The sequence below is a fragment of the Cupressus sempervirens genome, chromosome 11 (genome assembly GCF_028749045.1).
Source record: "Cupressus sempervirens isolate cs-2001-9-10 chromosome 11, ASM2874904v1, whole genome shotgun sequence".
NCBI lineage: Eukaryota > Viridiplantae > Streptophyta > Pinopsida > Cupressales > Cupressaceae > Cupressus > Cupressus sempervirens.
The window spans coordinates 314,235,005-314,248,002 of record NC_143128.1 but is presented as its reverse complement, the minus strand read 5'-3'; the positions used below and the strand labels follow the sequence as shown (position 1 = coordinate 314,248,002).

The 12,998-nt window shown below is 33.3% G+C and overlaps 1 protein-coding gene across 1 annotated transcript; it reads right to left on the bottom strand.

Moving 5' to 3' along the window:
* Positions 1–8,220: 8,220 nt before the first annotated feature.
* Positions 8,221–9,736, bottom strand: LOC149529383 (transcription factor MYB57-like). Its single transcript, XM_089810923.1, has 3 exons — positions 9,474–9,736; positions 9,130–9,259; positions 8,221–8,917 (listed from the first exon to the last, which is right to left on the bottom strand). Exons 1-3 carry the CDS (start codon positions 9,625–9,627, stop codon positions 8,446–8,448), a joined length of 756 nt encoding a protein of 251 aa, XP_089667049.1. The 5' UTR covers positions 9,628–9,736; the 3' UTR covers positions 8,221–8,445.
* Positions 9,737–12,998: the final 3,262 nt, after the last annotated feature.

The window sequence follows — 12,998 nt, the reverse complement described above, 5'->3', positions numbered from 1 at the left end:
TCCCCCATCTTGTACTCTCTCTTTTCCACCCCTACTCTCTCACACTTCCTCTCTCTCTCATCTTGTACTCTCTCTGCCACCCCTACTCTCTCTCACACTTCCTCTCTCTCCCATCCTGTACTCTCTCTACCACCCCTACTCTTTCTCACTTCCTCTCTCCCATCCTGTACTCTCTCTGCCACCCCTACTCTTTCTCACTTCCTCTCTATCCCATCCCCTACTTTCTCTCTCTATCTCTCTCTCTCTCACACACACACACACACATAGCCATCCCCCCCGGTCTCTCTTGCTCTTGCTTTACATCTTCTATGCATTATTTAGGTCTCAATAGTGTGTGCACACTATAGTGCGCACACGCTATTGAGATCAAAATTCAAATGCTTTAAATAGCACATGCGCGCTATAGGGTGTACACGCTATTGAAAGCTTTGTATTAAAACCAAGCCTCAGGCTTGGTTTTGCCTTGGAGATCCAACCTAAAGATTTGGAGTTTATAAACAAGTCTGAGACGTGTTTTCTAGCAAACATACAAAAAATGATTGATTTTTCTTGTGTGCTCTCCTTCAAATTCCTCATGGTTGGGCATCGATAAGATCACATTACATGACATTGTAGGTCTCTATGTTAGCTATATAACCATATAATTTATTTTTGATTTGAACTATTTCAAGCCTTTCATCTATAATTTATTTTGAATGTATGTTCATTTTTTGTCAAAAACCACCATTTGTGAATTATGAAGTGATTTCAGATCTATTGATGAGTAGAGAAAGCAAATTTGAAGAATAAGAAGAATATCCTTGTGGTGTAGGAAAGTCATATTCGATCAAAAAGGATCAAGTACAAGCCTGAACAGAGATCTGAAATCAACAAATTGGTTGCAGTTACTTTCTAACCATTGTAGTAATGATCTAAATCTCTTAACAAAGTTGGCTTAACAGCTATTTGTAAATCCTCTAACAAGGTGGCAAATCCATTGAATTATTCTCAAGGCCTCTAACAAGGCCACTCCTAACAGGGTGATTAAATCTTTTAATAGAATCACACCTAATATTGTGTTTTGTAACCTTTAATAGGGTTGGCTCCTCACAGGGCTCACTTTAGAAGAGTGAAAATCAATAACTAGTTGCTATTGGTGGGTTTTCCCAAATTGGGTTTCCACATTAAATCATGGTGTCAAATGTGTTCATGCTATTTTTTTTATATGTTTGCAACTAAGTTAAAGTAATGGTAATCACAAATAACATGTAAAGGTTTATATGTTTACTGAGCTAATCTAGTTATTACCAAATTACAACATTTTGTGTATTTACCGAGCTTCAACAGTATACAGTTATCTATTTGCATTTTGTACTGACATATAAGGGGTCTGAGATTTATTTTTGTAGTAACTAATTCACCCCTCCCCTCTCAATTACTTCTCTTATATTTTCAAAAATTGGTATCAAAGTTTTTGGTGCTTGCAAAGTTTCAAGAACCTAAGCTAAAGATCAGGATGTCTTACAAAAGAGAGATTCCTAAGCTGAACAAAGACAATTTCGCAGCATGGCAAGGACTTATGAGATTACATTTGACTACCATCAGTGATTCAAGTTGCAAGTATCTCAATGCTGAATACAAGACCCCATTGGAACATTATTAGTTGAAGTCATTACTTAAAAGAAGAATCATAATATCATGATGATTGATATTGCATCTGCTCTTAGTTATGCATAATTTGATGAGGTGAAAGATTGCAAAACTACTTTTGAAATATTGAACAAACTTAAAGATATCTATGGAGGAGATGACAATGTAAGAAGAGCCAAAGCAGAAAGCCTTAGAGGAAAATTTGATCAAATGAGAATGAGAGAAGATGAAAACATTGAAAATATGTGGAAAGGATCAAGGCTAGTACAAGTGCAATCAAAGCATCTAGAGGAGACATCAAGGAGGAAACTATTGTAAGTAAAGTACTCTGAACTCTTCTTCCCATCTATGCAATTAGAGTACCTTCTATTCAAGAAATGAGATATGATCCAACTAATAAGATAGGGTTGGATGCTCTAGTTGGAAGATTAACAACTTTTGAATTAGACAATTATGATAACTATGTTCCCGCTTCAAAGAATATTGAATTTTCTTTTAAAGCTAAAATCGCACTCAAAGAAAAAGGTAAAAATTCAAAATCCAGTCAATCAAGAAGTGGAGAAGATTGATCATCGGAAGAAAGTTTAGATAGTGATCATGAAGTTATTGAAGCCCTACTTGCAAAAAAGTATTCCAAAGGAAGAGGAAAGTACAAGGGTAAAATTCCTCTGATCTATTTTTCTTGTGAAGAAATTGGTCACATTGTTGCTAGGTTTTCAAACAAGGAAATTAAGGATGAAAAGAAAAGCAATAAGCATAAAGGCAAGAAGGACTCCAAGAACTATAAGAGCTTCAAGGAAAAAGGTAAGAAATATTGTTTCATAGCTAAAGATTCTGATAACAATGAAGATGAAATGGTTTATATTGTTGTGAAAGATGAATATGATGATGAAGGAGATAAGATGGCACTTATCTTTCAATTTAGCAAAAATGATATATGGATTATTGACAGTGCCTGCTCACATCATATGACTGGTGACAAAACAAAATTTGAGCATATGGAATATTATGATGGAGGTAGTGTAAGATTTGGGAACAATGAACCTTGTAACACAAAAGGAAAAGAATATATCTTGTTAACTAAGGAACCTGTATGTGACAATGCCTATTAGGTTGAAGGATTAAAGCATAATGTACTAAGTGTAGTACAACTGAATAACATTGGGTTCAAGGTAGAATTCATGAATGAATGGATAAAGCTACTGGATGGAAAAGGAAATTTGGTTGGTTCTGGCAAGCAAACAAAAGGTAATCTATTTTATCTTGATCTTAGTGATTGTTCATATTTTATTGCTCAAGTAGAGGAAAGTTGGTTATGGCACAAAAGGCTATGTCATGTGAACTTTGATAATCTAGTTAAGGTAAGAAAACATAAAAGAGTAAGAGGTATTCCTAGTTTGAAAAAACCTGACATGGGTCTATGTAAGAATTGCCAAATTTGTAAGATGGGAAAGACAAGCTTCAAGAGCAAAGGCTGTCAGTTAGAAGAAGTCTTGGAAATTGTTCATATAGACTTATGTGGACCTATTAGAATAGAAAGTTATAGTGGAGAAAAAATTTTCATTCTCTTTGTTGATGACTACTCTAGAATGATGACAATAATGTATCTAGAACAAAAATCATAAGCCTTTCAAAAGTTCAAGTGGTATCTAGTAAGAGTAGAAAAAGAAACTAGAAAGAAGCTTAAATGCCTAAGATCAGATAGAGGTGGTGAATTCATCTCCCATGAATTCAAAAATTTATGTATTGAAAGAGGAATCAAAAGACAAGTATCAACCCTTGGTACACCATAGCAAAATGGTATAGTAGAATAAAGAAATAGATCTATCATGGATTGTGAAAGAACCCTAATGATTGAAAAGAATGTTGCTCTCAAATACTGGAAAGAAGCTATCAGTATTGCAATTCATACCTTGAATAGAGTTCAATTGAAGAAAGATTCAAACAAGACACCTTATCAACTATGGTATGACTACAAAACTAATGTAAGTTACTTGAAAGTATTTGGTAGTAAATGTTAAATATTGAAAGAATCTAGAAAAGGGAAATTTGATGTAAAAGATGATGAAGGCATATTTCTAGGATACTCCTGCAGAAGTAAAACATTCAAATGTTTGAATTTGTCTACTCACAAAATCATAGAAAGTGCACATGTCAGAATTGATGAATATGTAGAAAAGAGTGAAGAAGAAAGTAGCAAGGAACTTAAAGACTACAGAAGAGTTGTTTACTATGAACCTGATACCCTTCCTAATCTATCTCAAATAAAAGAAGCTTCAACTCCCGAGTCCCCAGAAACTCCAATAGCTACTGAGTTGCAGACAATGCAACCCAAGCTGCAAGGACCCAAGTCACAATCAAAGGCCACCGAGCTAGTTCAAACTAAACCTGATAGACTCGAGTCACAGACAAAAGGACCTGAGCTTGAAACTAAAATTCAAGAAGATGGTAGAACTCACTCAAAAACAAAAGAGCCCGTGTTAGTAAGATATGTCAGAAGACATCATGCACCTGATTAGATCATTAGAGACAAATTAGATAGAACAATGATAAGAAACAAAATAAAGGATACATGTTTACTTGCTAAATTTGAACCTAGAAGTGTTAAAGATGCTCTAGAAAATGAAAGATGGATTGAGGCAATGAATGAAGAGATAGAACAAATAGAAAAGAACAAGACTTGGACTCTTGTTCCTAGACCCAAGGATTAAAATATAATTGGTACGAAATGGGTATTTAGAAATGAGTTAAATGAAGATGGAAATGTATCAAGAAACAAAGCAAGACTAATGTGCAAAGGTTACTCTCAACAAGAAGGTGTTAACTATGGTGAGACTTTTGCTCCTATAGCAAGACTTGAAGGTGTTAGAACTTTACTAGCATATGTAGCACATAGAGGATTTAAAGTATATCAAATAGATGTTAAATTTGCATTCTTGAATGAAATTCTTGATGAGGAAGTCTATATTGAACAACTAGAAGGTTTTGTAGATCCTAGCAAAGGAGACATGGTTTGCAAACTACACAAAGCATTATATGGTCTCAAGCAAGCTCCCAAAGCTTGGTATGAAAAACTCCATTATTACTTGGTACAAATTGGTTTTCAAAGGACTAATGATAACAGTGGTCTGTATATCAAAGAAGGACCAGATAAGAAGATTGTGTTAGTAGAAATATTTGTTGATGACACTTTATTTACAGGAAATGATGACTTGTGCAAAGCATTTTCAAAAGAAATGAGTAAAGAATTTGAGATGTCTATGTTTGGTGAAATAAAATTCTTTGTTGAATTGCAGATACAACAAAACAAGAATGGTATCTACATCACTCAATCTAAGTATATCAAGGAGATACTAAAGAAATTTGGAACAAAAGACTCAAGACCAATTAGAACACCTATGTCTACTAGACATAAGATTTCCAAAAATGATAATTCCAAAGAAGTAGATAATACCACTTATAGAGCAATGATTGGAAAATTGCAATATGTTGCACGCACAAGGCCTGATATTGTTCTAGCAATTTGAATAGTGGCAAGATTCTCAACAAATCCTAAAGAAAATCATATGATGGCAATCAAGAGAATCATGAGGTATATGAAATGTACTAAAGACTATGGTTTATGGTACAAACTTGGAGCCAATTTGGACTTAAAAGTATTTACTGATGTTGATTGGGCAGGAAGTCTTGATGATAGAAAAAGAACTAGTGGTGGAGCATTCTTTCTTGGTTAAAGACTAGTATCTTGGACAAATAAGAAGCAAAATTTTACATCTCAATCCACAACAAAGAAAAAATATGTAGCAATAGCAGTCAATTGTTCTAACATTGTTTGGTTCGAACAACTATTAGAAGGAATGAAGGTAGAAATAAAAGATCTAGTTGTCATATATTGTGATAACACCAGTGCAATCAACAATAATGCATTCCAAAACAAAGTATATTTTTATAAAGTATCGCTTCTTAAGAGAGTTGGTATAAGATTAAAAAAAAATCAAATTGGAATATGTGAATACAAAGGAATAGATTTTAGACATATTCACCAAGTCATTACCTAAGGATGCATTTTTGTATCTAAGAGGTAAGCTAGGGGTCATTCCCCTATCTGAAATTCACTAAAATGAAGTTTAGTGAATGCATCAACCAAAACTTGTTGAAGATCAATCAGTTGATGTAGAATTGGCAACGACATATTGCAGATGAATCAGTACTTAAGGTACATTGGTATTCACAAAGTTGTTGTCTTTGACATGTGTTGTTAAAGAGGGAGAAGTTTACTATCATATTTCTAAGAAATTTTTGGAACCAGAATAAAATCAGAAACCAAAGAGGGAGAAGTCTTCTAAAGATGAAGTATGCTAAAAGAGGGAGGATGTTCTGAATGAACTTGGTATTTGCAGACAAAATTTAGTGAAAGAAAGAGCTCATACTAACAAAAAGAGTTTTCAAATCCAAAATTTCATTGTGCTATGACATGTTCTATTTCCATCAGTGCCAAAGAGGAAGGTTGTTGGATACAATTGATTAATTGTGTGTTGTCTTTGATGTTACACAAATGTCATAATCTTTATCAATCAATATATGTTGAGCTCACTCAAGCACTGAAGGCAGTTCTTAGTGTCTACCAAGTTCACTCAAGCGTTGAAAGAAAAGTTGTAGAAAATGATGTTAACTGAGCTCACTCTGGTAACGAAGGAAAGTTGGATGGAACTGGTGCTAACCGAGCTCACTTGGTTGCCAAAGGATTTTCGTAAGTTTGCAATGTTAATCGAGCTTTTGTTGGTTTATGAAGGCAATTGTTTCAAAGTTAGTTTCTACCAAGCAGAGTTGGCTAACAAAGGATTTTCTTATTTTTTTGTATTAAGCTTAATTGATTTATCTATTGATTCTAGCCGACTAAGGTAATGAATATTGATTATTGTAAGTTGTATTTGAACCGACTTGACAAAGTGAAAGATATAAGTATAAGGTCAAGTTGTGATTTCAAAGTGTGCAAGAAAATGAAAAAGTATGTAAGTGTGAAAAGTGTGCAAGAGAATGTGTGAATTATGAAGTGATTGAAGATCTATTGATGAGTAGAGGAATCGAATTTGAAGGATAAGTAGAATATCCTTGTGGTGCAGCAAAGTCATATTCGATCAGAAAGGATCAAGTACAAGCTTGAATAGAGATATGAAATCAAAAAATTGGTTGCAGTCAAATCAGGTCATCTCATTGTTACTATCTAACCATTATAGCAGTGATCTAAATCTCTTAACAGAGTTGGCTTAACAACTATTTGCAAATCTTCTAACAAGGTGGCAATTCCATCGAATTGTTCTCAAGACCTCTAACAAGGCCTCTCCTAACAAGGTGATTAAATCCTTTAATAGGGTCACACCTAACAGTGTGTTTTGTAACCTTTAACAGGGTTGGCTCCTAATAGGGCTCACTTCAGAAGAATGAAAATTAGTAACTAGTTGCTATTGGTGGGTTTTCCCAAATTGGGTTTCCATGTTAAATCCTGGTGTCAAATGTGTTCATGCTATTTGCTTTATATCTTTGCAACTAAGTTAAAGTAATGGTAATCACTGAATAACATCTAAAGGTTTATATGTTTACCGAGCTAATCTAGTTATTATCAAGTTAAAATATTCTGTGTGTTTACTGAGCTTCAACAGTATTCAGTTATCTGTTTGCATTTTGTATTGATATCTAAGGGATCTGAGATTTATTTTTGTAGTAACTGATTCACCCCTCCCCTCTCAATTACTACTCTGATATTTCCAACACGTGCGTGCATGTATGTATACTAGTTCACCATGTAAACTAATATACATGCATACAAACACATATGCATAGACATTAGAATTAACTTGCCATAAATTTCAATGAGATCATCCTTGCATTAAATTGATATTATCCATATCACTCTAAGTATGAAAATCTGAGCGATCAGATTTATCTATCTCTTGGACTAGGCTATAAATCCCATATCAATATTGATCATGTGTGCTAGTACAGAATGGATCGAATGAATGATCCATGACTCATGACAAATGAGAGGTTGTTAGTAAAATTTGTTTAGCATATAATCATGCACGATAGCCACGAGGTGCATTTGCAAAAGGTTCAACAATTAATCATACCCAATCGAGTTTGCTTAACATATTAGACTTTGACTCCTTGTCTCTTCTAAGAGACATGCTTCAACGGTCACAACTATTCCTCCTTATGTCTTTTGAAGACACTATATTAGTTTACAGGTCACAAAGAGAAGATCATCGAAATCAATTAATGCTATGCCCTTTGGAGTTTGGTACCTCCAAACATGAGATTCAGAATTACATATTAATATTCAGTATTTGTCAATATTGAATTTTCATTTGCATACACATAAATTCACAACCTGAGATTCTTAAACGATTGAAGATGCCTTTAGAAACTTTCAATGAAATATATTTGATAGGTGTAAGCTAAAGAATTTGTTCTCGCACCTCTCATCCTTCTATAAATAATAAACAACAAAAAAATTCGTCTTCTTTATAAATAATTGAGTGTTAGGACTATTAGACCACTCGTGAACATCCCACACTAACCCCAAAAAAAAAGTTGAACCCTGAAAAAGAAATGTCAACTATTTAATATTTTTAAAATAAGAATAAATTGTTAATATGATAGTTACATATGAAGTGGATTGCAGCTTTCGTTACCTCAGAAACTTACAAGTTATGTAGATTTCTCTGTATGACGTCCACAAGGGACTTTCTTAAAGATAGAGAGTACGTAAAGTTATAAAACACCTGTTTAAGCTTTTACAAGGGAACACCAATTGAATCACCAAACTGTATCAGCGCTCATGTCATCGATCCTCCATAGGTTGTTGATGACATTAGGCCAATCAATTTCCACATCATATGTTGCAGTCTCTGTAGTCAACGCAGAGAGCTCAGACTCTGAAGAATTAATGGCTGCCAATCCTGAACTACAACTGTTTACTGCTTCTGCTGCAGAGTATCTTCTGAAATCCTCGTCTGTTATATTTGCATCATGGGTTGTGCCCACCATGGGAGATTTCCATTTCTCCCCTCCATCTTCACAATTTCTACCGATTTCATTACAATGGAAGCCTCCTCCCCTTTGTTCTTGGATTCCCTGTGTATTGATTGCAGTTGCTGGGGAAGGCAGGGCAGAAAAGCTGTTGTTAATGGCTCTGTAGTGGGCATAGACTTTCTTCATCCGTGTTCTCCAGTAGTTCTTTATTTCATTGTCTGTTCTTCCTGGAAGATGCTTTGCTATTCTGGACCATCTGATTACAAAAGAAACAGAGTTGACATGAATGAATCTCCGTGATCTTGAAACAGAGTTCATGCTCTAGTGTATCTACAGTTTTGTCTAAGTTCCAGATTCGAACGGCTTAAACATCACACACTAAGGCTTGATTTCTAGTGCAAAAGTGTTAAGATTGAATGGATCTTTCACTACTATACAAACATGATAAGTTGTGTTGGGAGAATATACCTGTTGCCCCACTTCCCATGGAGTTCCAAGATGAGAAGCTGTTCTTCAACTGTTATGTTGCCTCTCTTAACACCAGGGCTCAGGTAGTTGAGCCATCTCAATCTGCAGCTTTTTCCTGTTCTTCTCAGTCCTGAAACAGAGATAGTGAAACAGAGGAGTTCAATAGGATGTCCATGTTTAATTGGACGACACCGAATCAGAGTAATGGAATGATAAAAAAAACACAGAGAATCCGAAGATCAAACATGTTTGATATTAATATCAGACCTTAGCCAATCGATATTAACAAAGATCAAACATCTCTCAAAAGAAAAAGAGCCACATGTATCTCTAATATATAATACCTGCGTATTTTGCTATTGTGTTCCACCGCCCTTCGCCATGAAGAGACACGCAACGAAAGAGGATCATATCCTCCTCTGCTGTCCATGGACCCCTTCTCAACAAGCTTTCTTGAACCTCTTCTTCAACTCTGCAACTAACCATTTTGGCCATCATGGAGAAAATGAATTTGATCAGAAGAGAGTCTTGTTCTTCAAATCTACTTATGCAACTTCCCTTTCCTCGTTTTGAAATTGAGCGAGGATTGGAGATTTGTTTGAAAACCCAATTTATAGAAGAAATGTGAAAAAGTTGACAAGATGTGAACGAATGAGCCGCGGAGAAGAGCATTTACAAAAGTAGAACGTGCTCTTTCATGCATTTTTATATTTAACTCCGTGCGCGTTTTCAAATTCTGTTGCTTTCAGTTTAGGACATGACATGCTCCCAAGATTGGAGACACGTGTTGTTTTACAAAAGTATGCCCAAAAAAGTTTGGCTATGGGGATGCCCCCTTTATGTGTTCCACTTAAGTGTATATTTTTTTTGAAAGCCCCTTATTTTATTTTATCTATATTTATTTACTTTTGTACATAAGTATTGTCAAATTTTAAAGGTTATTTTAATGAGGGTATCTATAAGAAGATTTTGATCAATACTTTGAAATGACCAAGATGGGGTTGCAAGCTTGGGGTTTAACCATGGAGGAAACTCCGTAGTTAAACACACTCAGGCTGGAGTAGTACTGGGATGGGTGACCTCCTGGGAAGTCCCAGTGCTTCACCCCTGTGAGCATCACCTAGATCCAATGAGTGCTAAGGCCCCGTTTGGTTGCTGGAAGATGAGGGCCAAAACCGGGTTATCAGGGGCAAAACCAGGTTTTGCAAAAAAAAAGTGGTGTTTGGTTGGTTAAAATTATAACCCGGTTTTCAATTTCATCTTCCAATTTTGGTCAAAAATTGGAAGAAGTTTCTTCCAATAAAAAGGTGGAATTCGAAATTAAAACCAGGTTTTGAATTTTATGACAGTTTTTTTAATAATATTTTGGGATCCACAGTATATTCATCTTCCGTGTCAACCAAACGGACCATTGGCTTTCCAAACCACAAAACCAGATTTTCGAAAACCTGGTTATAAGATAACCTGGTTATGTCAAAAATTCATCTTCCCCAACCAAACGGGGCCTAAGTGTTCTGTTTATTCTTATGAGAGATGGATTCATGTTGAATCACTACTCATGAAACATGGGTCAATGAGTTTGACTCAAAATCACACAATTAAATCCTGATAGCAATATCACAATCTTAGAGTGTGTTTATCATTATTCAAAGTGTAGAATAAGGAACGGCTTAAACATCACACACTAACGTTGATTCCTAAGCTTACATTGTTAAATAGTCAAAGTTGACTTATTTTTCTAAGCTTAATTTTTTCATTAGTGTGTGATGTATAAGGGTGACCGTAGAATAATAGCTATAAGCAATTAAGTCACATGTAGAGACAACAAAAATAAGCATCAAATTTTGATATATCATTTAAGATATACTTCTAGTACACTTCCCCTATACTATGTTTGAAAACATTAATTTCCTTATGAATACAAATGACAGTTTATTTTTTGATTAAGATATTTAGTTTTGACAAATCTGTATGTGATATGATCTTACATCATTTCTCATAATGTCATTTCAATATTCTTCTTAATATTGATTTCTAAATAGACAGTATTTTACGAGTCAAATGATTCAATGATGTTAAAAAGAATTTTAAGAATATATCTGTTTTTCTTGTAAATATCTCACATCCTTAAATTTCTCCTTTTTATTTGCACACATTTGATTTTTTAGTCTTCATGGACAAATTTGTGTGGAGTTTGATTTTAATCTTTAGATTCCTCTAAATTTTCATTGTATAAATGGTCATATTTTGAAATGATGTGAGATGTGTAAGGAATACTATTTTCAAATATGTAGAATTATAGTTATAAAAATTAAAATTGCTCACTTTATTTGATGGTGAGCTATTAAAAGTAAAATATAAATTAGTTAAACTTGAATTCTTATATGTTTCTTACATGTGTGGTTGAGTTCTTCCAATCACACTAGATAAACAATTTAATTAAAGATGGGGATATGAAGATTGGTAATACTATTGAAATAAATACTCAAATTTAAAAATTATTATTAATAATTAGACAAAAGCTTACAACATAATAGTAACTTGTCAGTCTCTCATTTGGAAGGTCTTGGGTGCAAATCTACTCACATAATAATAATAATTAATTTCAATAAATAATAATTAATTTAGACTTTGACCCATATTCCCTATCAAAAAAATTAAAATTAAAAATAATAATTATATTTAATTTAGATTTAATATTTATTTAATCATGATAAATATTCTAATTATATTATTAATCCTCAAACTATACTCTAAATTAAATCATTGAAATAATGATACTAGTTTTAGACCTAATATTCATTTTTCTATGATAAATTTTGTTAATTGATTTGTTAATGTTGGGAAATTAGGAATCATGGTTGACCATTATCGATTTCTAAAAATTGTTCTTTTAAATTGATATTTGTGCGTCTAGACCATCTTATTTTTCTTGTAGATTTTAGACATTGAATCTTAGATCTAAATTATAGCAGAAACATGATGTTGCAATTTTTTTTCATTCTATTGTCTAGAATTCACATTTTAAAATTTATTGATGCCTATTGACATCAATGGCTATGAATTATTTTTCTTCTTTGATTAAACCTTTTTATTGGTTCAACATATTTTGTACAATAGTAGAAAACACATCAGTTATTGATGAAACATATGTAGTTACATTTAAGTATTAATGTCATACATGATGCAAGGCTTCAAAGATGATCCAATATAAAATGAAGTCCTCTCACTAGATTCTCTTATGATAATAAGGAATAAAAGTTTGTCTCAAATACAATATTCAAGTGCAACTTTACTCAACTCGTAGTAATTAGTTCAAAAAAGAAGGAATTTATAAAATGATTTATAAAAATATCATCTTTGTCTTAAGAGTACTAAGATTGGTGATCAATTACTATGATGTTGAGAAATTGCTTTCTAGTCCTGAAGATCTATTTTTTTTCTTGTGGAACTAAACCTTGAATGCAAACTTGAACTGCATGCTACATATTTTCTCTTTTTAAAATCTCAAAAATTGTATTTAAAAATTGGTGGCATCAATATACATAATTGAGGAGCTTTCTAGGAAAGGATTTATTATTCTTATTTTAATCAACTTTATTATAAATATAGCACTTTTTCTACAATAGTTAAAAACACATCAACTGGTCATACAATATGTGTAGTCATGTATAACTATTGATGTCATGTGTGATGTAATACTTCAAAGACAATAAAATAAGCAACAAATTCCTCTCATTGGTTTGTCTTTTTATACAAAATGTTTGTGCTTTAGTCAGTAAAAATTGACGTTTTGAATTTTCTTATTTATTAATTTCTATAATTCACATTTGAAAATTGTCTTGTGTCAACAAACATCATTGAGGAGT

Excerpts from the sequence above, each read along its gene's own strand:
- LOC149529383 (XM_089810923.1), bottom strand. The coding sequence starts at position 9,627 with ATGATGGCCAAAATGGTTAGTTGCAGAGTTGAAGAAGAGGTTCAAGAA. Across the intron at positions 9,260-9,473 it reads CACAATAGCAAAATACGCAG|GACTGAGAAGAACAGGAAAA; the intron begins GTATTATATATT and ends TCTCTGTTTCAG. Across the intron at positions 8,918-9,129 it reads CATGGGAAGTGGGGCAACAG|ATGGTCCAGAATAGCAAAGC; the intron begins GTATATTCTCCC and ends TTTTGTAATCAG.